The sequence below is a fragment of the Tachyglossus aculeatus genome, chromosome 19 (genome assembly GCF_015852505.1).
Source record: "Tachyglossus aculeatus isolate mTacAcu1 chromosome 19, mTacAcu1.pri, whole genome shotgun sequence".
Lineage (NCBI taxonomy): Eukaryota > Metazoa > Chordata > Mammalia > Monotremata > Tachyglossidae > Tachyglossus > Tachyglossus aculeatus.
In genome coordinates this window covers 28,414,199-28,441,824 of record NC_052084.1, presented here as the reverse complement: position 1 = coordinate 28,441,824, position 27,626 = coordinate 28,414,199, and the positions used below count along the sequence as shown (strand labels likewise).

General features: G+C 43.8%; 1 protein-coding gene across 3 annotated transcripts in view; it reads right to left on the bottom strand.

Annotated features, from left to right (window-relative positions):
• The window catches only part of COL12A1 (collagen type XII alpha 1 chain), a 144,958-nt gene that overhangs the window by 56,537 nt on the left and 60,795 nt on the right, over positions 1-27,626 (bottom strand). For all 3 annotated transcript variants that reach the window (XM_038760746.1, XM_038760748.1, XM_038760747.1), the window contains 17 exons: positions 26,550-26,714; positions 25,821-25,967; positions 21,997-22,136; positions 20,782-20,911; positions 18,781-18,923; positions 18,158-18,287; positions 16,797-16,936; positions 15,398-15,527; positions 10,939-11,078; positions 10,654-10,786; positions 10,521-10,547; positions 9,398-9,540; positions 6,653-6,782; positions 4,757-4,896; positions 4,457-4,586; positions 2,010-2,152; positions 189-318 (listed from right to left, as the gene is read on the bottom strand). In XM_038760746.1, the coding sequence (XP_038616674.1) occupies positions 189-318; positions 2,010-2,152; positions 4,457-4,586; positions 4,757-4,896; positions 6,653-6,782; positions 9,398-9,540; positions 10,521-10,547; positions 10,654-10,786; positions 10,939-11,078; positions 15,398-15,527; positions 16,797-16,936; positions 18,158-18,287; positions 18,781-18,923; positions 20,782-20,911; positions 21,997-22,136; positions 25,821-25,967; positions 26,550-26,714 (2,241 nt within the window). The remainder of the gene's footprint in view (positions 1-188; positions 319-2,009; positions 2,153-4,456; positions 4,587-4,756; positions 4,897-6,652; positions 6,783-9,397; positions 9,541-10,520; positions 10,548-10,653; positions 10,787-10,938; positions 11,079-15,397; positions 15,528-16,796; positions 16,937-18,157; positions 18,288-18,780; positions 18,924-20,781; positions 20,912-21,996; positions 22,137-25,820; positions 25,968-26,549; positions 26,715-27,626) is intronic.

Here is a 27,626-nt window from a genome sequence, read left to right as displayed (position 1 = left end):
AGGAAGGTTGAGGATACAGAGGGGATAATGGCTTTAGTTTACTCTGATGGTAACCACGGAGCAGAGGGTCGGCCTGGAGAAGCGAAAACTGGATCACACTGATGCCCCCACCCTCTCTACCTTCCCAACCTGGGTTAGACAGAGCATGGGTGGGGATAGCCAACATTCAAAACGCTTATGTCTCTTACGTGTCCTTCCCTGGGCGGGGCTGGGGTTTCCTTCTCCATCGGGGTAGAGGGCCACGATGTCCACAGAGTAGGGTGTGTCGGGGATCAGCCGGTCTAGCTGCACAGTGCGGGAGTTCCCTGGGACCACAATCTGGACAGAAAAGATGCCCCTGGTTTAGCTCCCTTCTACAAGTCCGGGCCCGGGAGGCAAACAAACCCAAAGCAAACCAACTTAGATAAAAACCACCTGACACAAGGACTATAACAGTTGCGTCATGGGACATGGGGAAATTACCTGAAAATGAAAATAACACCACTGCACCTGTGCAAGATGGATATGTTGACTTTACTGTGGTCACGTCTGGTGCTGAGTTCTGGACTGATTGTCAAGGGATAATCAATTCCAAATTTGCACTAGCCAAGAAACTATTGGACCACAAAGCAGCATCTAATCTGCCCAGGCAGCTAAATGCTCAACAACTAGGTGACAAGAGTCCCTGAAGCTCACTGTGGGCAGGGAATGTGTCTGTAATATTGTTGTATTGTACTCTCCCAAGTGTTTTGTACAGTGCTCTGCACACAGTAAGTGCTCGATAAAAATGATTGAATGAATGAACGAATGATCTGGACTTTGGTGTCAGATGATGATTCTGACTCCCTGGAAAATGGTTTTAAGTCAGCAGACTGAAAGGAACACTGAAGCACAGTGAATGGTGGTCACTGTGTCGCCTAAGCACACACACAAAATAATAATGATAATCAATAATTGTAGGTTTTTTGAGTATTTACTATGTGACAGGCACTGAACTAAGTGTTGGGGTGGGTACAAGCAAATAGGGTTGGATGCAGTCCCTGTCCCATGTGGGATTCACAGTATTAATCCTCATTTTACAGATGAGGAGCAGAGAATAATAATAACAATAATAATAGTAATGGTATTTGTTAAGCGCTTACTATGTTCCAAGCACTGTTCTAAGTGCTGGTGTAGATACAGGGTAATCGGGTTGTCCCACGTGGGGCTCACAGTCTCAATCCCCATTTTACAGATGAGGTAACTGAGGCCCCGAGAAGTGAAGTGACTTGACCAAGGTCACACAGCAGCAGAGTCACCTGTAGATACAAAGGAATCAGGTTGTCCCACATGGGGCTCACAGTCTTAATCTCCATTTTACAGATGAGGTCACTGAGGCACATGGAAAGAGAAGCAGCGTGGCTTAGTGGAAAGAGCCCGGGTTTGGGAGTCAGAGGTGGTGGGTTCTAATCCCGGCTCTGCCACTTGTCAGCTGTGTGACTTTGGGCAAGTCACTTAACTTCTCTGGGCCTCAGTTACCTCTTCTGTAAAATGGGGATTAAGACTGTGAGCCCCACGTGGGACAACCTGATTACCTTGTATGTACCCCAGCACTTAAAACAGTGCTTGGCACATAGTAAGCGCTTAATACTATAATTATTAAACGTCTCTTCTGGCTCTAATATTCTAGACTCGGCCTACAGCCGGCATTTTCACTGCAATGCAGCGTGGCTCAGTGGAAAGAGCCCGGGCTTTGGAGTCAGAGGTCATGGGTTCAAATCCCGGCTCCCCCAACTATCAGCTGTGTGACTTTGGGCAAGTCACTTCACTTCTCTGTGTCTCAGTTCTCTCATCTGTAACATGGGGATTAAAACCGTGAGCCCCCCCGGGGACAACCTGATCACCTTGTAACCATCCCCAGCGCTTAGAACAGTGCTTTGCATATAGTAAGCATTTAACAAATACCATTATTATTATTATTATTATGAGGTAACCTGCTACTGAATGTTGCAAGAGAGGACTGAATGATTCTCACAGACCAAATTACTCACGGATTCCGAAGGTCTCGTGCCGCCCAGCGGCGAATAGACCACCCGATACTGCTGCACGGGTCCAGGGGCAGGATCCCAGAGGACGTCCAGGGAGTTGGGGCTGGGATTGTACACTTGGATGTTTCTCGCCAGTCCTCTCACCACTGGACAAAAGAAAAAGCAAACCCCACAGGGCTGTCATCTCCTTGACGACAGGGATCATGTCTTATCAACTCTATTCCAATCAATCAATCAATCAATCGTATTTATTTGAGCGCTTACTGTGTGCAGAGCACTGTACTAAGCACTTGGGAAGTACAAGTTCCACTCTCCCAGACGCTCTGAAAAGCGTTCTACACAGAGCAAGCCTTCAACAAATACTACGAGAAGCACTGGAAAGAGCACGGGCTGTGGAGTCAGAAGTCATGGGTTCAAATCCCGGCTCGGCCAACTGTCAGCTGTGTGACTTTGGGCAAGTCACTTAAGAGAAGCAGCGTGGCTCAGTGGAAAGAGCCCGGGCTTTGGAGTCAGAGGTCTTGGGTTCAAATCCCGGCTCCACCACTTGTCAGCTGGGTGACTTTGGGCAAGTCACTTCACTTCTCTGGGCCTCAGTTACCTCATCTGGAAAATGAGGATTAAGACTGTGAGCCCCGTGTGGGGCAACCTGATCACCTTGTATCCCCCCAGTGCTTAGAACAGTGCCTTGCACATAGTAAGCACTTAATAAATGCCATTATTATTATTATTATTCTCTGGGCCTCAGTTACCTCATCTGTAAAATTGGGATTAAGACCGTGAGCCCCCCGGGGAACAACCTGATCACCTTGTAACCTCCCCAGCACTTAGAACAGTGCTTTGCACATAGTAAGTGCTTAATAAATGCCATCATTATTATTATTATTATTACTGACTGATTGACATCCACCATTTTAGGGAATTTCTGGGAAGATCTTGAGGCCCTTCTTATTCTAGGAGTTTTGATAGCTGATCTATGCCACCTGTCAGTTTGGGTAAAATAGACTGTGGGGGTCACGTTTTGAACCTTTAATTACTCTCTGGAGACAATTCAAATACCATAGCTGGGAGATATGTAACTTCTACCTCTTAAGCAAGGCCTGAGGGGGCTTCTTCGTAAAGCCAGCCGGGTGAATTGGTCAGTCCTCTCCCAGAATGAACATGCAGCAGATTTTCTTCAAGTTTTCAAGCTATTTTCAGTTTCCATCCCTCAACAGGACCTAGGGATTCTCTGCCTCTTCCTCCTGCCCCCAGTGATCACAATCTCACCCTAGCAACTTCATTTTTGAACATAAAGGACTGCTACTAACTTTAATGTATTGTACTCACCCAAGCACTGCTCAATACACGGCGTACAGTACACACAATAAGTGCTCAGTAAATTCCCTTGGCTGATTGACTGATATATATATATGTGTGTATATACACATACATATATATATATATATATATATATATATATATATACATTCGTTCATTCATTCAATTGTATTTATTGAGCGCTTACTGTGGCAGAGCACTGTACTAAGCACTTGGGAAGTACAAGTTGGCGATATTTAGAGATGGAACCTACCCAACAACGGGCTCACAGTCTAGAAGGGGGAGACAGACAACAAAACAAAACACGTGGACAGGTGTCAAGTCATCAGAATAATATACACACACATATACATCAGTCAATCAGTGTATACATAATAAGTGTGGAAAAGTTTACCCCAGAGACATTGGAAAGAGCACAGGTCTTTCTTAGTGGAAGAACACAGGTCTGGGAGTTGGGTTATCTGGATTCTAATCCCAGCTCTGTGACTTACCGACAGTGTGATCTTGGACAAGTCACTTTACTTCTCTGTGCCTCAGTTTCCTCATCTGTAAAATTGGGATTCCGTACCTCTTCTCCCTCCTAAACTGTGAACTCCATGTGGGAAAGGGACTGTGTCCAACCTGGTTATCTTGGATCTACTCCAGCACTTAGTACAGTGCTTGGTAGATAGTAAGCATTTAACAAATATCATTTAAAAAATGAATTTCCCTGCATTGCAGAGACAAGATGGGATTCGGGAAGTTCCTCCAAAAGAACCTAAAATTCTTTCACTTCCGCATCTACACTGGCAAAAGGTAAAACCCAGTCACTCTCCTTGTTCAAAGTTCACATATTCTTCTGCTTGCAACTTGGAAAACCTTTCTCAGTTCTGTCCTGAGTAGATGCCTGTTCACGCGGAGAAGTGTGGATCAGACCTTATCCCGGATAAAGTAATTAGAGAGTTTACTTACATAAAAGGGTGACATACATTTTCATTTATTTTTCCACACACCTTCCAAATTTGATGAGAGAAAGGAAATCGGAACCACGGAGATGAAATGGAATAAATGACACGGCCTTGGGAGGATTGTTGACCCTACACCTAAATTCTAAACAGATGGACAGCTTTAGAAACATCTGATTCCCTACTTACACGTCCTTCCAATGTCTGACGTCCGTCCCCCGTCCCCTTCGGGATACGTGGGGACCACTGTGACGGTGTACTGTGTGTCCGGCAGTAAGTTTCTAAGCACGAGGTAGTTTGTGTTTCCTGGGGCGGTCGTCTGTTGATGAGAAGGAACACAACATGAAGGAAACATCTGTTTGATGCTGAACTCTGCTGGGCTCTCCATCTCTCTCTCCCTTCACCCCCCACCCCCCGATACTTTGGAAAACGAGTGGCAGATTCATGTCGTGTTTAAAGCAGCTGGATATCTTTCCAAGGAGCAATTACCGATTCCTCCTGGCCTCCTGAGTTGGGGGAGTAGAACACTTTGTACTGACGAGGACTGCCCTCAGCATGGTCCCAACGCACGTTCAGAGTGCTGGTGGAAGGATCGTACACTCGCAGGTTCTTGACGGTGTTGAGGGGTTCTGAAATGCAGAGGTTTTTGATCAGGTTTCCGAAATCAGCAGCTGCGGGGGCAAGAGTCCACCAGCTGCCCGACTGGGAAATACCCTCCGCGGGCCTGGAGAAAAGAACTTGGAGCGACAGAGGGTTGCAAAAGAGTGGAGCCAGACAGAATCGAAGCTCAGAGGCAGAGGAGACACTATGCTTCCAGGGGCTGGCAGGGCCTGTGTGATTCAGACAGGCAGTCAGTCGATCAGTCAGTCAATCATATTTATCAAGTGCTTCCCGTTTGCAGAGCACTGTACTAAGTACTTGGAAGAGTACAATAAAATAATGAACAGGCATATTCCCTGCCCCAGAAGGGCAGGAGTCCATAGTTGGGGAACTTTGGGAAGCAGCATGGCCCAGTAGAAAGAGTATGGGCTGGAGGGCTAAGGACCTGAGTTCTAATCATGGCTCCACCATATGACCACAGCGAAGTCACTTAATTTAATCTGTGCCTCAAATTCCTCATATGCAAAATGGGGCTTTGATGCCCACTCTCCCTCTGATTTAGACCATGATCCCCTGCTGGTACGGGGACTGTGTCCTAGCTGATTATCTTGTATGTCCCCCAGAGTTCAGCACAGTATTAGGCTCATAGTAACCACTTAATAAATACCACCACTTATTATTATCATCAGGAAAGCAAAAAATACCAAGGTTGGGTCTTCTCCAGTTAGTAAGTGCTTAATAAATGCCATCAAAAAAAAAAAAAAAAGAAGGTTGGGCTGGCCAGGGGCAGAGAAATGAGAGTGAAGTGGTCAGGGGGAAATAGGTGAGTGGGATAGGAACATGGAAAAGACAGTGTTGGGGAAACAGAAAGAAGAAAGCAGGGAAAGGACAGGGAAGCTCAGAGACTGAGAGAAAGCCTACCAGATCGAATGATGAGTCCAACAGGAAGACTGACAGAGAATCCATGCAGGAAAGAAGATGGCTCAAAGACAAGACAAGGAGACAGAGAAATATCAAAGAATGGAGAGGGAGAGAAGGAGTAGAAGGAGAAGCTGGGGAGGGTGAAGGAGAGAGGCAAAGAAAGCTGCAAGTCATGAGAAAACTAGAAAATTCTGGAACTGTTTCACAGGTCTTATTGGGTATGTTTTCCATTTTATGCTGCTAATAAATCAACCCAGGAACCATATGCCTTGGGTAGCTGGTTCTTACATCCACCTTGCCAATGACCCATGGAAAAAAAAAATAAGAAAAAACCCTTAATCCTTGACTTTTAGTGGGGGAAAATCATTTTCTGTCTAATAAAACAGTTTGATGGCCACAAACAACCACTCAGTAGACTAACACCACTCAAAATGTTTCCTTTTAATAACTGAGCTTAAAATTAATGAAAAAAATATGAAACTGTAAAGCAGAAGCTTAATGGAATGTTCTTCATCGGATCCCTCTTGTCTGAGTGGGTGGATAGGGCTCTTTCATGGAGTTGGGTCCAATGGTTAGGTCAGACCAGCTCTGTCCAAGGCGTAGAAGCTATGTCATCTCTGTATTTTGGTGTTTATTCAGTGGAGTCATAGAAAATTGCTTTCACTCAATGCTCATTCATTCTTTCATTTGTATTTATTGAGCACTTACGGTATGCAAAGCACTCTACTAAGCACTTGGGAGAGTACAATATAACAATAAACAGACACATTCCCAGCCCACAGTGAGCTTACAGTTTGGGGTGGAGACAGAAATCCATTTAAATAAATAAATTACAGCTCTAATAAATAAATTACAGATACTTACTGGTCTTGCCCCTGCCCGTCATACGGCCTCCTTCACCATCTGGATACAAGGATGAGACGGTAATGGTATACGGGGTGTCAGGCTTCAGTCTCTGCAGTAGCACGCTGTTCAATCTTCCTCCTACTGTGGTCTGGGGGGAAACAAGACAGCGGGGTTTAAAGTCTTATTCTGTCCTCCACCCTCAGATGGGTCAGGATTAAGACCTGCTTGGAAGGCGCCAGTGTGAATGTTGGGTTACCTTAGGATTTCTTAAATTACTAGAAGAACACCCCCTGGAAGTGAGTTGCTATCTATACTAACTTGTGCAAAATGCACCTCAATTAGGTAGATGAAGCATTTTGGCTTCCTAAATGGTAGCACATTTCTCTTTTAATGAAAAAAACACCTCTTCCCACCTGAATTTCAAGATAATAAAGAATCTGGAGACTTAATTATCATTACATAATAATAATAATAATGGTATTTTTTAAGCGCTTACTGTGTGCCAAGCACTGTTCTAAGCACTGGGGTAGATACAAGGTCATCAGGTTGGCCCGTGTGGGGCTCACAATCCTAATCTCCCTTTTACTGATGAGGTAAATGAGGCACAGAGAAGTGAAGTGATTTGCCCAAAGTCACACAGCTGATACATAGCAGTGCCAGAATTAGAACCCATGACTTCTGACTCCCAAGCCCATCCTCTTTCCACTAAGCCATGCTGCTGCCATTCACTAGGGAGGGTGAAAATAATGGGAGACAATTCATTCAGTCATATTTATTGAGCACTAACTGTGTGCAGAGCACTGTACTAATCACTTGGAAAGTACAATTCAGCAACAAATGGAGAAAATCCCTACCCAACAACAGGCTCACAGTCTAGAAAAATCCTTCTTATATATTGGTTCGATTTTTCCCCATTTTCTTGCTGAGTTTAGGAACATATTAAAAGGGTTCAGAAAAAGGTTGGAGGATCTTTGAAGAAGTCCCCTGGGAATGGCAGCTCTCTCAAAGATCATCCTATAGACCTGGGGACTCTTCACTAACTAGTTCCAATCAAAGTAAAAATTAAACAGAAAGTTCAATGAGACCAGCCCTGAGAAATGAAGTCTCAAACTCTCTCTAATTATGAGAGATTAATTGTTTGGGTCACTGCTTAACAACGGTTTAATTTAGCTCGCTGTTGAAGGAAAATCTGTCTATTTATTAATGGTTTACTAAATTCCAAGGTTGGTGCCACAGTAGTGAAGTCACATGAAAATAGAGAAGTCCTTAATGGGTAAGCTTTCGGACATCTGGATGTTTTATTACAGGCCAGATGTTTTTAACTTAGCACCTATCTGCTCAAGTGCTCTACATTTCAGAGTAATCCTCAGTGAAATATTGAAACCATCTTTCCCCAAGATTAATTGAACTATGCTGCATATTTCAAGCTATTTTTTAATCACTTCCAGATGTGGGGGTTACTAAAAAAGCAAATCACTAATGTTGTGGCAGGCCATTTTTAGAAAAATCTGAATTGCAGAAATCCTGGATGTGATCAAGGGCTAACAACATTAGAGAGGTTTCTACAAATTAAGAAATTCAATTTAAATTACTTTACAACTGTCATTTGATTTAGCTGGCATTTTGTTTGCTGCTGGCAGTTCAATTCATCCTCTTACCTCCTGAAAACTCCATCTTAACTATCTTTCCCCGCATACGTGGCCTTTCAGGAGATCTTTCTTTTTTCTCTCAGAAAAGGGCTGTCTCTTCTTCAGCCATAATGATGGTATTTGTTAAGCGCTTACTATGCACAGAGCACTGTTCTAAGCACGGGGGAGGTTACAAGGTGATCAGGTTGTCCCACGGGGGGCTCACAGTTTTAATCCCCATTTTACAGATGAGGTAACTGAGGCACAGAGAAGTTAAGTGACTTGCCCAAAGTCATACAGCTGATAGTTGGCAGAGCCGGCATTTGAACCCATGACCTCTGACTCCAAAGCCCATGGTTTTTCCACTGAGCCACGCTGCTTCTCTATTTGCTATAAATTAGCCTCTGCCTATTTTGATTACTAAAATCATTTCTTTCTTTATGTTTCCCTTTCCATTTTGAGCCCAGTTAAACTCGGGACCTCCCTTATCACCACCATTTCTACTCCCTTCCCACCACCATTTCTACTCCCTTCCTCACTAAATTCCCTTTATTTAAATGTATTCTCCACAATAAGACTGAATCACTCTTTTCTAACTTCCTCCTTGATTATCCCATTCTCCTCACATGAAACTTCCCCTCATCTTCTACACCATCACATCACTGGCATTAATGTGGCAGAGTGAAATCATCTTCTTTCCTCCTAAGTCTTTCCCCTGAAATTGCCTTCTGAAATTTCACCTTTCTTCATGAATGGTTTCAATGAACGTTCCCACAATGAGCTTCCCTAACTTCAAATGAAGAATGGGTAGACGAGTGAAAATTGTGAAGACGTACTATGGATGGTGAAGGCAGTCAAACACCATCTCCAGCACAAACCAGAAAAAAATTGATTGATTTGCTGCTGAGATTTTAACCAAATCTCCCTGTCTTTGTGCACTTCTTAATGCACAGACTTAGGAATCTTCCAAAGAAAATGCATGGGCTACTCTTAAATGGCTACTCTGATTCATAGTTATAATCTCAATAGCAAGAAAGCAGCATGGCCTAGTGGAAAGAAGGATGCGATTTATGGAATCGTATTCAATAAATACAATTGAATGAATGAATGAATAATCTGCCACCCAGCAGATTACCGTTTGCTCATTGCCCTCTCCGGACGAGGGCTGATAGGTGATTCTGTATCTCTGCACCCGGCCGCTGGCGGGATCCCACTTGACTGTCAAGCTGTTGGACGTTGCATTGTACACCTGGAGGTTTCGCGGTCCGCTTCGGGGAGCTAAAAGGAAGGAATGAGAGCTCTACTCAAATCACGTCCCCTCCAGGAGGCCTGACTTGACAATAATAATAACAATTATGATGGTATTTGGTAAGCACTTACTATGTGCCAAGCACTGCTCTAAGCGCTGGGGCAGATACAAGGTCAGCAGGTTGTCCCACGTGGGGCTCACAGTCTCAATCCCCATTTTACAGATGAGGAAACTGAGGCACAGAGAAGTTAAGTGACTGGCCCAAAGTCACACAGCTGATAAGTGGCGGAGCCGGGATTCGAACCCACGACATCTGACTTCCTAGCCCGTGCTCCTTCCACTAAGCCACGCTGCTTCTCCCTTATACTCTCCCATTTTTTCTATTTGTAATGTAGAGGGTCAGCTCCTTGGGGACAGGGAGGGATCAGGTCAACAAACTCTATTGTTTTGGCCTCTCCCAAGCACTTAGTACAATGCTCTGTACATAGTAATTGCTTAATAAATGCCAGTGATTGATTATTAAAGTCCCAGTTAGGCCAGAATAAAAAAAAATAGGGCTAGATTTCTCCCAGACCCCCTTACAACATACAAAGAAAGTCAAAGAAAGCTGAACATATCACTCTATAGAACAGTCCACCTGTTCTGTTTTGTTGTCTGTCTCCCCCTTCTAGACTGTGAGCCCATTGTTGGGTAGGGACCATCTCTATATGTTGCCAACTTGTACTTCCCAAGTGTTTAGTACAGTGCTCTTCACACAGTAAGTGCTCAATAAATATGATTGAATGAATGAATGAATTAACAATTTGGGCCAGGATACACAGAAAACAAGCAAACGGATGAGAGAAAAACTTTACGGCATTCCAAATCCCAAAACGTTTACCAACATCTTAAGGCATTTATGACAGCTAATATATAATGCCACCCTCTTTAAATGAGGCCAGTTTTGCCTAAAGTGGAGGGGTGGATTGAATTTGGGGTGGAACATGGTCGGAAAATTCAGGATCCTTACCTTGTGTGGTCGTGGGGATCAAGCGTGCTAGGAAGAAAACGGAAATGTTTAGGATCATTTTTGTTATTTATTCACCGTAACTAAATCACATCTCTCGCGAAGGAATGACCCTTCTGGGATCGCCAAGCTTTACCTGTGCGCTCACTGCCGGTTAAGTCGTTGCTTTCTGACTCATCGGGATAGATGGCTGTGATGGAGATTTCATAGGGGGTGTTCGGGTTCAGGTTTTCAAAAACCAAGCTATTTTCATCCCCGTTCAGAATGGTCTTGAGGGTGGGGGGAAGAAACAAAATCAAACACCTCAGTAAGCTCAGAAGCGAATGGCCTACACATAAAGCAGAATCCTTCGCAAAAGTCCCTCTGGGCGCCCTCCACAACAGGACAACGCAGGTAGCCCGTGGAACTTAAGTCATCTTACCTCCATTTTGTCAAAACTTCCATAGGGTTTCCAGGTAATCCTGTAAAGAGAGACATCTGAAGCTCCGTGATCCCACGTTCCTCGGAAACTGGTTGGTGTCACCTCCGTGAACCTCAGATTGACAGGTGCCGGCACGGGTCCTAGCGTGACCAAAGGCAGGTGGATTTTGGAAAATCAGATAGTGTACTATCTCTGATAACCAGGCTTTAATCAATCAATCAATCAATCAAATTGAAGGCTTACTGTGTTCAGACTACTGTACTAAGCACTTGGGAGAGTACACTACAACAGAGTTGGTATACACTTTCCCCGTCCAGGAGGAATTTTTATTTCTCTTAATGAATTCACTGAAAAGAGACTGTGAAGTAATGGGGACGGTGATGACGATGATGGCGTGTTGGTGATTTGGTCTGCTCGGCTCTTATTCTGTGCTAAGCACTAAGCCGAGGGCTGGAGTAGATACAAGATGAATGGACTAAAGTAGTTTTGTATGCCTGACAAAGTTTTTCATTTGGGAATAAGGAGAGCCATTCAGGGTCAGGTTTCAGAACCGCATCCATTAAATTTGTTTTTCTTGGAGTTCAACACTAAGGTACTTGCGTACAACCCAATGCATCTGAAAAGGTGATGGCTTAGGCCAAAAGCAGGAATCCATATGTTCGTGCTCTTCAGAAATCCAAACGTCCAGGGGCTGCCAATCCCTGATGTCATGAGGGCATGCCTCCACTATGACTCGCCCTGGTAGAAAAGTTGCCTCTCAGCCAGCCTTTTGTTTTAGAACACTGAGACTGACACCGCTATTCCTTTTTTACACCAGGCTGCTCCATTTCCCTCAAAGTTAGCACGGAATTCAAACCTAGAAATTACAGTCTATGAAAAAAAACTGTGGAAAAAATATGGTGTAATGAAAACCGTGCCTAAGTTTTTCCCACTAGATTCCACAATGTTAAACAGACTATGCTGAACCTCAGCCAGGTTTCAGGAAACAGAGCTAAGAGATCCTTGAGACTCCCAGAGATATAACCAACAGCAGTTCTACTTTCCCGCATACTAGAGTTTTCCTTCCAATAATTGCAAACATCTGTCAGAGGACTTGAACTTCGTATTGCTTCTCTGTCAAGTTCTGTCTCGAGGACCAGATGACTGTCATTCAAAATTCAGAGGCCTCCAAAAGCTAGTTAAATGGTCCTAACCACAGAAGCCACTGAAGGCCGGATGAACTTCCAAATGACCAAAATGAGAGTTGCCATCCTCATGAGCAGATTACCAAACTGATCGCAGGCAGTTATCCCCTGATGATACATCTGGATCCTATTAGGGCTCCTTTAAGACACAAACAGTTTAGGAGTAAGAGTATGATGTCAAGAACCTAATTCCCCAAATATTTAGATTGCCATGAGCTCACTCTGAATCACTACTGTAACTCATTTTAGTCTCCTACTGGTTTCCACTTACTATGTACCAATCACTCTACTAAACACAGGGGTAGATACAAGATGATCAGGGCGGACACAGTCCTTGTCCCAAATGGGACCTCACAGCCAAAGGGAACAGGAAAATAGCTAAACCTCATTTTTCAGATGAGGAAACTGAGGCACAGAAAAGTTAAGTGACTGTTTTCCTCTTGGCCTTTTCTCATGATCAGCCTCTTCTTTGCCTCTCTGTGCTGCATAGGAACCGACAAGATACATCAATCCATCTCGTAAACATGCGTGTTATAGTGGAAGGGTGTGCTTGGAGGCTTCAGAGGAATGTACATTTGTACAGATGTGGTAAAAGGCTTAGAACAGTGCTCAGCGCTTAGAACAGTGCTCAGCGCTTAGAACAGTGGTTTGCACATAGTAAGCGCTTAGTAAATGCCATCATTATTATTATTATAGCAAAGGTAGCCTACTTGTCCCTATCCACCTATCGAGGAGCCATGTTGAAAGAAGGCAACAGGCGGTTAGCTCTTCTTGAAAGTGACCCTTAAAAATAATCACAATAATAATAATTGTGATACTTGTTAAGCACTTACTATGTGCCAGGCATTGTCCTGGCATAGTTGCAAGGTGATTGAGTTGGACACAGTCCCTAGCCCACAAAGGGCTCACAGTCTTAATCCCCGTATTAATAATAATAATAATGATGGCATTTGTTAAGCGCTTACTATGTGCCGAGTACTGTTATAATAATAATAATAATAGTATTTATTAAGCACGTACTATGTGCAAAGCACTGTTCTAAGCGCTGGGGAGGTTACAAGGTGATCAGGTTGTCCCACGGGAGGCTCACAGTCTTAATCCCCATTTTACAGATGAGGTCACTGAGGCACAGAGAAGTGAAGTGACTTGCCCAAAGTCACACAGCTGACAATTGGCGGAGCCGGGATTTGAATCCATGACCTCTGACTCCATAGCCCGGGCTCTTTTCACTGAGCCACTCTGCTTCTCTACTGTTCTGTAGTGCTTCTCTACTGCTTCCACTGCTGTAAACGAGGCACAGAGAAGTTATGTGACTTGCCCAAGTTCACAGAACAGACAAGTGGTGGAGCTGGGATTAGAACTCGGGTCCTTCTGACACCCAGGCCTGTGCTCTAGCCACCAGGCCACACTGCTGTCAGTGGCTTTCCCCAAAGGAACTTTAAAAACAAGGCTGAGAATATTTAACTAGTCACCAGATCCAGCAGCAATGTGGTCCAATATATTGGAACAGAGAAAAAAGATTCCGGCACCGAAAGCTTTTGAATTTATTTGCTTTGGGATACAAAGATAAACACTTAATTTTCTAAGGGTTCTCTTTCCCATCCGTTATACGGAAAAGCATCTTGTGCTAACTTGCTTGGTTCTTGTGCTAACCTATTAAAGATTAGAGGCAGATAGACCTGTGCTAACAAACAATCATTACAGAGGTCCTTATCTATGATAAATAATAATGGGCTCCATTCATTCATTCAATCATATTTATTGAGCACTTACTGTGTGTAGAGCACTCTACTAAGCGCTTGGGAAGTACAAGCTGGCAACATATAGAGACGGTCCCTACCCAACAGCGGGCTCACACTCCGTTTGAGGCAAAATACTACAAAGGGAGGTGAAAGGAAGTACTTAAGTCACGGTAAATTTTCTTGCTTCACCTAGAAAAGAGAACTTGTAAATACTACCAGGACTAATATGCAAAAGTGCTATTCCAAAGAGCAATTAAAAGTCTTATGTTGCAGAATATGCATATTATATATGTGAATACTTATATATATGCATACGTAATATGTGTGTATATATAATATGAATATATATATATATATATATATATATTTACACATACATTATCATAATTGTGGTATTTTTAAGTCCTTACTGTGTGCTAAGCATTCTACTAAGCCCTGGAGAAGATCCAAGATAATCACAGGACACAGTCCCTGACCCACAAGGGGCTCACAGTCTAAGGAAAAGGGAGGGAGAACAGGTATATCATCTCCATTTTACCAGTGAGGAGACTCAGGCCCAGAGAAATGAGGCAACTTGCCCAAGGTCACACAGCAGGCAAGCAAAGGAGCTGGAAAGAGAACCAATTCCTCTGATTCTCAGGCCCATTGTTCTTCCCACTAGACAGAGCTGCTTCTCAAGAATCTCAAAGTGTGTGCATATGTAATAGGAACGGTAAATACGAGACAAACTCTCTGATCTTTACTCAGAGCTCTGAGCAGAAGTTTTCCAGGAGGGGAATAGTTTAGATATCCAAGGAAAGTCTTCCTACTGAAGTTGATTCCCTATTTGCTGGTCCAGGGGGACCCACGCAGCTCCTGGAGGGACCGTCTCTATATGTTGCTGATTTGTACTTCCCAAGCACTTAGAACAGTGCTCTGCACACCATAAGTGCTCAATAAATATGATTGAATGAATGAATGAGGAAGGAAGAAAGCTTAGCTCTTTCCTGTCACCTTCTCTGCCTCCTCCTGCTCAGAGTCTGAGAGGCCCAACTTCCCAGGGCCTGTACAACATATGGAAATTCCTGAGGGCCGTGAGGGGCCAGGGGCCGACTGCAGCTAGCCAGGGGTCAGTCGGGGCACCTGGGAACTGGGAAAGAACCCCAACTAGCCTCAACCACTGGCAAGAACCCCATTGTTTCCCTAATTTTTTTTACTGATATTTATTAAACACTTATACTACGATTCAAGCACTGCTCTAAGCACTGGGGTAGGAACAACATAATCAGGTTGGACACAGTCCCTGTCCTACATAGGGCTCACAGTCTAAGTAGGAGAGAGTAAAGTTATTGAAGCCCCATTTTACAGTAGAGGAAACTGGGGACGTTAAGTGACTTGCCCAAGGCCACACAGCAGACAAGTGGTGGAGCTGGGATTTGAACACAGGTCCTCTGACTCAAACCCACACTTTTTCCTCCAGGCCACACTGCCTCCCAGTTTCCCCAGAATCTCTCGCAAGGCAGATCGCTAAAATTAAAGAATTTCGCGACTTACGGGTGGTTTCGTAAGCTGTTACCGGTGGAGATTCCCCTTCGTCATACACCGCCACGACATTCACCGTGTAAAGCGTTTGGGAAAAGAGATCGGTGAGCGGGGTACTCGTCTTAGATTTATCCACTTCCACCTTGAAAGACATCGAATGGTGGATCAGTTAAAAAGGCCAAGGGTTTAGGATTATGGATTTATGCAGAAGGATCACTGTTCCAGCTTGGGGACGGATCGAAGCCCAGTCATTTCCTCAGGAGCGAACCAACAAGCTGTTGGCAGACCACACACTCAGGAGTCTGTTTCTTTTGCTGCTGACGAATCTTAACGGCACAGGGAAAGATCCTGCTTGCCCTCCACTGGAATGAACAACCCTTTTGAATTTGGCTGTGGGTGCAGTAATCATTAATAATAACCATAACTGTGGCATTTGTTAAGTGCTTATTATGTACCAGGCAATCTACTAAGCGCTGAGTAGCTACAAGCTGATCAGGTTGGACTCAGTCCCTGTCCCAGATAGGGACAGGGACTTAATCCTCATTTTAAAGTTGAGGGAACTGAGGCACAGAGAAGTGAAGTGACTTGCCCAAGATCAAGTAGCAGACAAGTGGCAGAGCTGGGATTAGAACCCAGGTCTTTCTAACTCCCAGGGTTGTGCTTTATCTACTAGGCCAAGCTGGTTTCTCTATTGGGTGCCCATGGTTGACATCTCTTCTCCTGTTCCTGTTTCATATTCTATCTGAAGGACATATAACGTGATGGATCCCACAAGTACTCCTTCATAATGTTATCTAAGGCTTGGACTACTTATCTTGGCTAAGGGAAGCCAGCTCATTAAAACGGTGGAAGGCACCTGCATTGGCCAAGCTTCCATCAACTCCCTGAACAGCTGTCTTTCGGGTCCAAAAGATAACTAGAAGAAATAGGATTTTCCTTTGCTGCTGCTCCAAACAGATTACTAGACAGAATGGAACATTGTTTTATTCTGGGACAGCACCACGTACAATCCACTGAATCTGCAGCCTTAGATTCATCAGACCTCACCAGGCCCTCCAGCTCTGAGATTCCATGATTCTCTGAGGTTTCATCTACAGATACATGTCTTTTATGGGGAATAAATCCCTCACAACAAAATATAACGGGCTTGAGGACACAAACTAGGTTACTACATTTTCAGTCTCCAGTCGCATCTTCCCAAAATACAGTTTTCAGAACCGCTTAGCAGCATACACCTCAGAAGAGGAGATCCAGTGTTTGAAAGTTTCCAAGATGTCAGCACTCTCTTAATGAAGGGCCATAAACCAAGAGCTGCTGTCATCAGTTTTAATCACCAGTTTTTAATTAATGCTCTGACTCAGGAGAGAAGCAGTGCCGTTTCCAAACCCTTGCTTAATAATTTCCCTCTTACCTCTTTGACGTCTTCTTCCTCAGACGTCTTGTATCTCACGATGTATTTACGTACTTTCCCAGGAGCAGAATCCCAAAAGACATTCATGGTGCTGTGGGTTACATCTCTGATTTTCAAACCTTTAGCTCCAGGTAAAGGTACTGTGAAAACACAAAAGGAAAAGTCCAGATATGACTCCTAAATGATGGAAAAAAACAAACTCTGAGTAGAGAAAGAAGTAACTGAGAAGAGAAAATGAATGCTCTTTAATGAAATATTTTTATGAAAAATCTTAAAAAATATGCATAGTATTAGTAATATGTTTGCCTGCATTGCCTGCAAAATTTGCTGAAGAAATTCTCGTTGGCATAGTGTTACAACTGAACCAAATAACCTGAACCAGTTTTGAAAGCGGGAAAAAAATGTATCTTGGTAACCAGTCACCCCCTTCTCTTTTTCTTAGGTTAATGTTTCTGATTCTGAAATATTGTAAAGCAGAAATGATCCTCAGGGGGCTGCTGCCTTAGGGGTGCAGATGAAACTGGATACTGGAAAAAGAGGGAGCCCTAAAACGGTCCCTAACATTAGGTGCCAAGGAATCCCCTAGACAAAAGTGGAACAGCAGCTTGCAAACTATTTCCAAAGAAAGACGATTTCTAAAGACCAAAATCTTGACTTTTTCATTGAAAACGTGTCGGCCTGAACTCTTGCACCCAACCAAGAGACTCAAGCTGATTATTTATTTCCAGTCCTTAACCAAAACTTGGAACATCTTTAAAGGGGGCCCACGGACTCTGTCTGCAGTGGATACCCCCTCCTCCCACCCAATCTCAGCACCTCAAACAATTCCAATCTCTCCTTCCCCAGCTGATGAAAGAGTAGCTTTCACAGCCAACAGAAGGAATCCCCTGCCAGTCTTTCCTGATGGGAAGTTTCAGTGTCATTCCCCGAATGCAAATTCAGGGTTGCGGAGTCCACAGGGATATAGACTAAGCAGAAGCGGTGATTTGTCTGGGTTTCCAACACCTTAGCTCCCTGCAATGCCAAAGAGCTGAACTCTACCCCTTTCAAACTTGCTTGTAGGGCGAGATGGCTCATTAACTCAGTTCCCCCATCCACGTGTACAGGCAGCTGATATTTACCATCAAATAAGTACAACTGAATGAATGAATACCACACACATTTTACCATAAATCCAGCTGCCATCAAGGCCTGAAATCTGACAACTCGACCTTCAGGGGAACTCCAAAGGCACAGAGTCTAAAATCATTAAACAACTCCCGATCGCCTCGGGCTTTAAATGAAGACATATAAAACATATACGACATTAGGGTTACGTATATAGTTTTTAAAGAAAAAACATTAAGTGAATGGAGACCTACAGGTTACTTCACGGGTGGTGGTGGGCTCACTGGTGAGATCACCGAACACTGCATTCATAGTTAACGTGTATTCTGTGTTGGGGAATAATTCCACCAGGTGAGCTTCATTCACGTTTGGTCCAACACGCATCTGTACATAAAGAGAGGTTTATTTGCTGGATTTGAAGTAAAAGAGGAAGCCGTATAGTATTTGGGTGACTGTAAGCTTGTTGTGGGCATGGAACGTGTCTGTTTCATTGTTATATTGTACTCCCCCAAGAGCTTGGTATGGTGCTCTGCACACAGTAAAGCGCTCAATTAATACCACTGACTGACTGACTGATGGGATGGCAAGAGGGATTGTATCTGTTATTTTTTATATTGTACTCTCCCAAGTGCTTAGTACAGTGCTCCGCCCACAGTAAGTGCTCAATAAATACCACTGACCACATGGAGAGAGCCTGGCAGAGGGATGCTTTACGAATTTAGCTCTCTAAGAAATGTCCTTTCCTCTTTGATTTATTACACCCCGATTGAGATCACTGTGCCTCATCAGTCAATGAAAAGAGCAGTGTTCTCTCCCCTTTGCCAGCATTCCCTCGGCTAGATGATGGCTCCTCCAGAAGGAGAACAATTTCTCTCACCTCTTTGGCTCTGGCTGGCCGGGTGGCATTGACAGGCTCATAGGTCAGCGTGTAGCCGGTGACCCCACTGAGTGGTTGCCATCGCAACCGCATGGCGGTGGGTCCGATGTCATAGACATTCAGTTGAACCGAGGGGACTGACACTGTCAAAACCAAAAGCGATTCATTCATCACTCCGCCGAGTTCCAGTCATATCTCCGAACTAGTCTGTTTTATTATGTGACTCTCTACTTCTGCTCTATAAACTCAGAACGGAGCATAGGTCTTTCCGAGAAATCACAGTGAAACAAGTAAAAGCATTTACATAACTCTTTTCCAACACCCTGCCCCATCTCCCTACTCTATAGCCACGAGGGTTGGTTCTGAACCAAGCGTTGCAATGCCCATTAGACAGAACACCACACTGGAGCAATCAACATGAAAATGTTCAAGTCCCAGGACATCCAATGAGTTATGTGGTGGCCCAAAAAGAACTTAGCTTCTAGAGTCAGTTCTTAGGGGGCAGGGAATGTGTCTGTTTATTGTTATATTGTACTCTTCCAAGCACTTAGAACAGTGCTTTGCACACACTAAGAACTCAATAAATATGATTGAATGAATGAGTCCCCCACGTCTTGTCTTTATTTCCCATAAAAGGTGAAACCAAACCATCCACCCTGCAGAAGTTCCACCGCCCAATCTGGATGTGATGTTTCTACCTTCGGAAAAAAAAAAAAAAACACTTCAAGTTTCAAATTAGGAATTTAGCATGGAAAAAGATTTGCAGCTGGAGAAGCCTTTGAAAGCTTCTTGGCCTCAGTTTAGAACAGGAATAAATGCATCTCTCAGCCACGGTTGAGTATTGCTCCGAATCTCTACAATCAGCGAATACACGATGGAAATCCCGAGGTGTCCAAAATTACTTTGTTGTAATGAAATCTCATTATATTAGAAGTGGTTTGAAAATACAGATCAGACACCAAACTCCACAGCTGTGTTTGAGCTAGGAAAAACCTCGTGGTAGTTGGATACAATCGGGACCAGAAAATGGAGGCAGCAGACAGACCCTTTCGACACCGTCCCAGTCTCGTAAATTTCTGGCTGCGGGAGGCAAGGATTTCCACCTACTAGCTCGGCCTCAAGGCAGCTCCTCAGGAGATCACAATTTAGTCCTGACTGAACCGGCAAAATGACTCAGAAGTAGGTCATCGCTATCTAACCGGGGGGGAACTTGAAGATCCCCTCTTAAAGATCTCAGGAATTTCCAAAGACTTAGTTTACCGCCTTAAGCAACCCAGATTCCATCACAGTACATAATCAATGGGGAAACGCAATAAAATATTTTCTTACACTGAAACTGGGGGCTCCTTAAAATAGGTCAAAATGTCTTGTAGTTCAAGCCAGTAGATGGGGACTTTGATAAGATATATGGTTGTGTGTCCATATCTCCGATGGGGTTTATTATTGTCTACCAACTATGCTACTTGTACTCTCCCAAGCATTTAGTACAATATACAATAAAGTCGATTGATTGATTGATTGGTTATTACACTGGGTTTTCATCTGCAATCTTAACCTTTTTCCAGCAGTCTGGTATCCAGTCAGTAAGTCTTCTGTGAGGAGGAGATAGATGCAATACAGAAGCCTGAAGTAGTCAGCGTAAAGGGGTAGGACTAGATTGTAAGCTCCTCAAAGGTAGGGATCATATCTTCGAAGGTAGGGATCATGTCTACCCTACTGTGCTCTCCTAAGTGCTTAGGAGAGTGCTCTGCACACAGTACATTCACAACAGATACCACCATTTAATTGATGGACTGAATGTCTAGATATCATCAGGGCAGGGCTTTCCCATCCGTTCCTCCTTCCCAACTGCCATCACTAACCCTTCCGCTAAGGTTCCTCACGTCTTCTCCCGGATCATTCGGGCAGAGAAGATGGGGGAAGCGACTGTCTGATCAGTTCCCTTGAAAACCGCAGTGGGTAGGAAGCGACCTAGATAAGACCTGGAGAATCTGGACTTACAAGTTGTTTCTGTGCCCTTCAGAGGTTCACTGTTTTCATCTTCCACCACGGAGTACAGGTTCACAACGTATTCCGTCTCGGGCTTCAGGTCTTTCAGAACTGCACTGGTTTCCAGACGACTCACATAAAACTGGGAAGGAAACCAATGAACTCTCAAATCCCACGTGGTTTTATTCTGGCTGAAGTTGAAACTTACCAGCTCCTAAGTATAACAGGAGGCTCAACCTGGCATGGTAAAATCCCTGACTAAGGAGGGCAATGAACCAGAAAATTCTATTTTCAAATCCTCATGTTTGAATAAAACTTGTCTCGTAGACAGAGTTCCTCTGGGGGAATCCTCCTCCCATACAATCATCTGAATCCATCACACTCTAACAATTTTTTTTTCTTGGGAGGATAAAAAATACATCTGTTAGTCTCAAAGCACCGAGTCTGGATAATGGGCCTTTATTTGACCTCCATCAATCTTTGATTTATCTGATTAGCCAATGAAGAGAGTTACATTTTTCACACAACAGCAATTAGCTCATGGGATTTGCTCCCAAAGGAAGTTGTGCAGGCTGGAAATACCAACAAGTTCAAGAAAGGATTGAACTGACACATGGCAAGAAGTCCATGACAGGTAAGCTTCTTGAGGGCAGGAATTATGTCTACCAACTCCACAAGTTCTTAAGTGCTCTGCACACAGTAAGTGCCCAATAAATACCATTGATGGATTGATTAAAGGAAAGTTAAGGATGAGAAAGAGTCATGGAGGCATGGGATAACCATGACAATGGCTATCCAGGAGGGCAGTCATTCTTTGGTTCTTTCAACTGTTCTCTGGTGTCAGTCATAGACAGAATCCTGGACAGGCTGAGACCATCGGTCTGCTTCAGTAACGACACTTCTTGCTTATTGTATTACAGCTATCCCAATCAGCTAGGTCTATCCAAAAGGAATTTATTTTCTACCTACGCAAGGTTTATCAAAATTTTAATCTAAGTTTCAGATGAAGTAGTAGAATACAGTGCCCCCAGAAACAAACCAAATCCCTTTCCAACTACCTTCATTCCCTTGAGCTTTTCCACTACAGTCCCTCCCCTTAACACTGAAGTGGTAACCTATGAACCCAGAGCATCTTAAAGCTTTCCAAAGAGCCCCTGCCTGTCTCCCCCAATGAAGGAAAATTGAGGAATTCTTAAGGTTAGAGTAGGAACTTCCCAGCTCACTCACCTCATGGCGTTTCCCTCCAGAAACAGGATAATATTCCACCTTGTACCTATCCACGCTGTCGGAGGGGGCCGTCCAGCTCACTTTGAAGGAACGATGAGTTTGCTCAGAAGTAACTAAGTTGGTAGGAGCTTCTAAATCCCCTGGGCCGTCAAAACCAAGTATGAAAGATTTGCATTATTTTTTTTTAATCACTCTAGACTGTAGGCTCACTCTGGAGAGGGTATGGGTCTACTGACTCTGTTATATTGATACACTGTACTCTTCCATACATTTAGTACAGTGCTCTACACACAATAAGTGCTGAATATATATGATTGGTTGATGACAATGAGGAAAATTATCCTTCATTAAACAGTTTGTGACTTAGAAAAGGGGCAAAATATCAGATGAGTGCATTCTGAAAAGATTATGTTTCTCCATAAACCAGAGATTATGCAATTAATTATTCAATGAATTCAATTAAACCTGGATGGGCTTAGCTGTGAATCCTTCTGTTAATCAATCAATCAATGATATTTTTTGAGCACTGTGCGCAGAGCACTGTACTAAGCACTTGGAAGAGTGCAACACAATAATATACCAGACACAATACCTGCCCACAATGACCTTACAGTCTAGAGGGAGAGAAAGTGGAGAAACTTAGATTTGACCCATGTATTTTTGTCGTAAAAATTATCATCTAATACCCTTTTCTATAATGTATTCATTCATTCATTCAATCATATTTATTGAGCACTTGCTGTGTGCAGAAACTGTACTAAGCACTTGGGAGAGTACAATACACAGTAAACAGATTCCCTGCCCACAAAGAGCTTACAGTCTACGGAGATGACAACAAGGGAGCTATATAGCTTGGGAAGGGGTAAGGAGGGAAATACATTTTACCTTGAAGCTTGACTCATAAACTAGCAAATCTGTGGCCAGGGAACATGCCTATCAACTCTTTTATATTGTACTCTCCCAAGCCCTTAGTGTAGTGCTCTGCACACAGTAAAAGCTCGATAAATATGACTGGTTGAAAGTAAATGGACACCCACACTTTTCCTGATTAAAGATACAAGCATCTCCCCCTCATAGCTTAGCTTCAACTCTCCCATCCTCCAGAAATATGCCCTCAGGGGAGCAAGACAGAAGGAATTAGGGGGGAGGGAGGGTAACCAGGCAGTTACCCTGCCCTCCCTGCCCCTTCTCTTTATCCCCTAACCCAACCCCCCAGTCCCACCTGCTGGGAAAGAACTGCTGTTACCTGGCCCCATCTGTGGATACACACAATCAAATTGTGGGTCAGAATAAGTTAGAATATTTTTTGTGTGGTTTGGGGGGGCATTTATTTGGGGAATGGTCTGTGGACACAGGACAGAGACTAAACTTAAGACCCAATGAGGTCTCTTTAGCAAAGCAAAATTCTCCTTAAATAAGACAAATTGGAGTCATGGACTGGCTGAATTCTTTTTCAAGCCAAAACTGGACAGCTTTTCTCATTCTTAGCCTCCTAAGGCTCTTTGAAATTGGGTCACGGGCAAAGGCACAAAACAATTAGCAAAACTAGCATGAATACAACCGTGGCAAGACTGATATAACTTCGCAGAAAATAGAGCCAAGATGTTTACACCTCCTCCTTTCCATTGAATCAGACTACAACTCTTTGAGCTTGCCCAGGAGAGAAGTCTACAGATGTTGGCTTGCGGAGCTGTTCTTTCTTTCCTGGGAAAGGCCAGTCTGCTGTCCAAATCCCCAAAGAAAACATAAAATCTGAACAGGAAAGTGTGGGAGGAAGAAACTCAGGAAAGGAGAGTTCACTGAAACAGATTCCTGGACCTTAAGGTATTTGTATTGCTAACTGAATCTTCTTAAGTATCCTCTCGAGACTGTAAACTTGCTGTGGGCAGGGAACTGGTCTACCAACCCCTCTATACTGTATTCATTCATTCAATCAATCATCTTTATTGAGCACTTACTGTATTAAGTGCTTGGGAGAGTACAATATAACAATAAATGGACACACTCCCTTGCAAAATGTGAGCTTACAGTCTGGAAGGGGAGAGTATTGTACTCACCCAAATGTTTAGTACAGTGCTTTGCACACACTAAGTACTCAATTAATATGATTGATTGATTGATTAACCCTCCTATCATTCAGCTACCATCTGCAGGAGCAGATGAAATGCAACCAGGGATTAGATGAATTCTAGCTCCTCTACTGCCTTCACCATCACCAAAGAAATCAGGAAAATTTAGGGGAAAGAGTAAAAGGAGAAGCATCGGCTATAATGATGTCCCTGACCTCTATCCAGAGCGCTGCAGGGACAACAAAGTGTGACTCTAATTAGCTCCCCTCTGGACTGTAAGCTCACAATGGGCAGGGAATGTATCTGTTTATAGCATACTCACACAAGCATTTACTACAATGCTTTGAATGCATTAAGAGCTCAATAAATATGATTTCATGATTTCTTTCCCTGCTCAATTGGCTTTGGTCTCAATCATTCAGGCCAACACAGCTCTTTCCGTTTCAGGATAGGAAGGCTAACCAATCCTCAGGAAGTTAGCTCCATTATGGGAAAATCTAAGGAGGTTAGATGATCCATCCTGAACTGTGAGGTTGGATGGGAAAGATGGCCAAGACCATCTTGTTCTTCCAAGCATTTTGGTGCTATTTTCAGAGACAGAATTCTGGGTTGGATGGAGCAGGAATCCGACTTTGTGTGGCACTTATTTTCTTGTTTGTTTTCCTAATAACTATGAAATTTAGTAAGTGCTTACAGTGAGATAAGCACTGGGAAGCAGCATGGCCTAGTGGATAGAGCACAGTCCTGGGAGTCAGAAGGTTGTGGGTTCTAATTCCGGCTCTGCCACTTGTCTGCTGGGTGGCCTGGGCAAGTTCCCTGCACCTCAATTACCTCATCTGTAAAATGGGGATTAAGACAGTGAGTCGCATGTGGGACATGGACTGTGGGCAACCTGATTTATTTGTATCCACCCCAGCACTTAGTACGGTGCCTGGGACATAGTAAGCACTCAATAAATACCATTATTATTATTCAAACTATCGTATCAGTCGCAATCGCTGTGCCACCCAAGACATGATTTGGCCACTATTTATCAGAACTATTTGAGCCCCTTGGGTTGAAAATGATGGCAAGATTGCTACAGCTTAACAGAAAACATTCAAGATGTTTACATGTCCATCGGTTTAACCTCCAGGTACTCCAATCCACTCAGATTGATCTACGTCGGGAGATCAGTGGGTGGACTGACTGACCTTACTATTCCTGTCAGCCAACTCTGGAATGCCATCAGATCGACAGCATCATACTCTCTAAGGAGATAGGGCCACATATAATAATAATAATAATAATAATAATGGCATTTGTTAAGTGCTTACTGTGTGCAAAGCACTGTACGAAGTGCTGGGGAGGATATAAGGTGTTCAGGTTGTCCCACGTGAGGCTCACAAGTCTAAGTCTCCATTGTACAGATGAGGTAACTGAGGCCCAGAGAAGTAAAGTGACTTGCCCAAAGTCACACAGCTAACAATTGGCAGAGCTGGGATTCGAACCCATGACCTCTGACTCCCAAGCCCGGGCTCTTTCCACTGAGCCACGCTGATTCTCAGCCTGTATCAGCCTTGGGTGACTCAGGAGATATTTTAAGGGACGATAACTGCTGCAACTATTTTAAATGGAAAGACAATCATCCAACAGGCTACAAGAAGCTACAAAAAGCAAATGGAGTTGGGAGAGTCAAGCACTTAGTACAGTGCTCTGCACTTAGTAGGTGCTCAATAAATACCACTGATGATGAGAGTTTCAAGGAAAACATACCTGGGCCTCTGACGCTGTTACATAAGTTAGCAGTGAGGTCTTCCACAATCGAAGAGAGGAAGGCAAAATCTGCCACGTTGTACGCGTGGGTGTCATCTGGATCGGTTGCAATGGCCTTCAACTCGCTTTCATCTGCATTTTTAATACCTTCACATGAACAGATGGAGAGTGTCAATGCCTTGAGGACTAGAAATACATCACCTCTTTACTCTGTGCCTTCCAAACAACTAGTGCAGTGTGTTGCGCCACCCTGTACTGCTGGAAGGGCAACTTGGATGGGCAATTTAACAAAATTCTGATCTCCAACCATAAATCTATACCTCGGAATGGACCAGATAGAGTTGTTATATAGAGGGAAAGGTCTTCTCCACTTGAAGAAAAGAAAAAAGATGTCTCTCCGTGATTCAAAATAGCGCTATGAAGAGCCAAACCCAGTTGCTGTGAGAAACAACAGAAATCTTTGAAAATACCCTGACTTCTGAGAGCATGCAATTTCTTTCGTAGCCCAGCTTTTATTTATCTCCTGTGGTTTGTTTCCTTGGATACACACACAAAAAAAGATGGAAAAGATGACACCAATTGGCTACCAAGAACGTATTTGTGTGTGAGAGGAAACTGTAAGGATTGTCCATCTTCCGTAGATTCTTTGCCAAAGAAGCTTGTCATGTAAACCCTGTCAAAAACCCTCAAGTGCACGTTCGATTTGGACTCTAAGGCCCTGGTACTCACCAACAGCAAACAGCTCCACCCCTTCATCCCGCAGCTTCTTCGAAGGTGCCTCGACATCGTCCTGGGATTTTCCATCAGTGATGAGAACCCCGATCTTGCGTGCCCGAGGTCTCATGCCAGCCTGTGGCTTGAAGTTGTTTTGTCGAATGAAATGTAGTGCCATCCCTGAATGTGATTTGGAAAGGGCAATTATTAAGTCGAGGGATTCCCGGGTTATGACAATCATAACCGAATTAAAAACCCCAGTAAACCAGGCCTCAGTGATTCAGAATTCCTGGTATTTCAAACTGAGGGCTTCGTCTCTTTTGCCAACTGTTCTAATAATAATAATGATGGTACCTGTTAAGCTCTTACTATGTGTTGAGCATACATCATACAGTTACCTCATCTGTAAAATGGGGATTAAGACTGTGAGCCCCACATGGGATAACCTGATTATCTTGTATCCCCCCAGCGCTTAGAATAGTGCTTGGCACATAGTAAGCGCTTAACAAATACCATCATTATTATTGTTGAGCACCGTTCTGAGCCCTGCGGTGCATACAAACCAATCAGATTAAATGTAATCCCCGTTCAACACAATCTTAATCTCCATTTTTCAGATGGGGTAACTGAGGCACAGAGAAGTGAAGTGACTTGTCCAAGGTCACACTGCAGACAAGCGGCCGAGCTGGGATTAGAGCCCAGGTTCTTCTGACTCCTGGTCCCTTGCTCTATCCACTAGGCCACAGTGCTCTACTGATGCCAGGTGAAAGCAGGATTGAGTCTAAAGTACAATGTGTTGCATCACAAGGCAGGAACAAAATCCCCGATACTCTAACAAAGCAGAAAAACATTCCTTAAAAAAAGTATGGGTGCACATAAGGTCACAGCAAAACTCAATTACAGGTGAGGAACAAGCAACCTAAAAAAAAATGTCTGGTAATCATAGAGAAGCAGCATGGCTCAGTGGAAAGAGTCCAGGCTTTGGAGTCAGAGGTCATGGGTTCAAATCCCGGCTCCGCCAATTGTCAGCTGTGTGACTTTGAGCAAGTCACTTAACTTCTCTGGGCCTCAGTTCCCTCATCTGTAAAATGG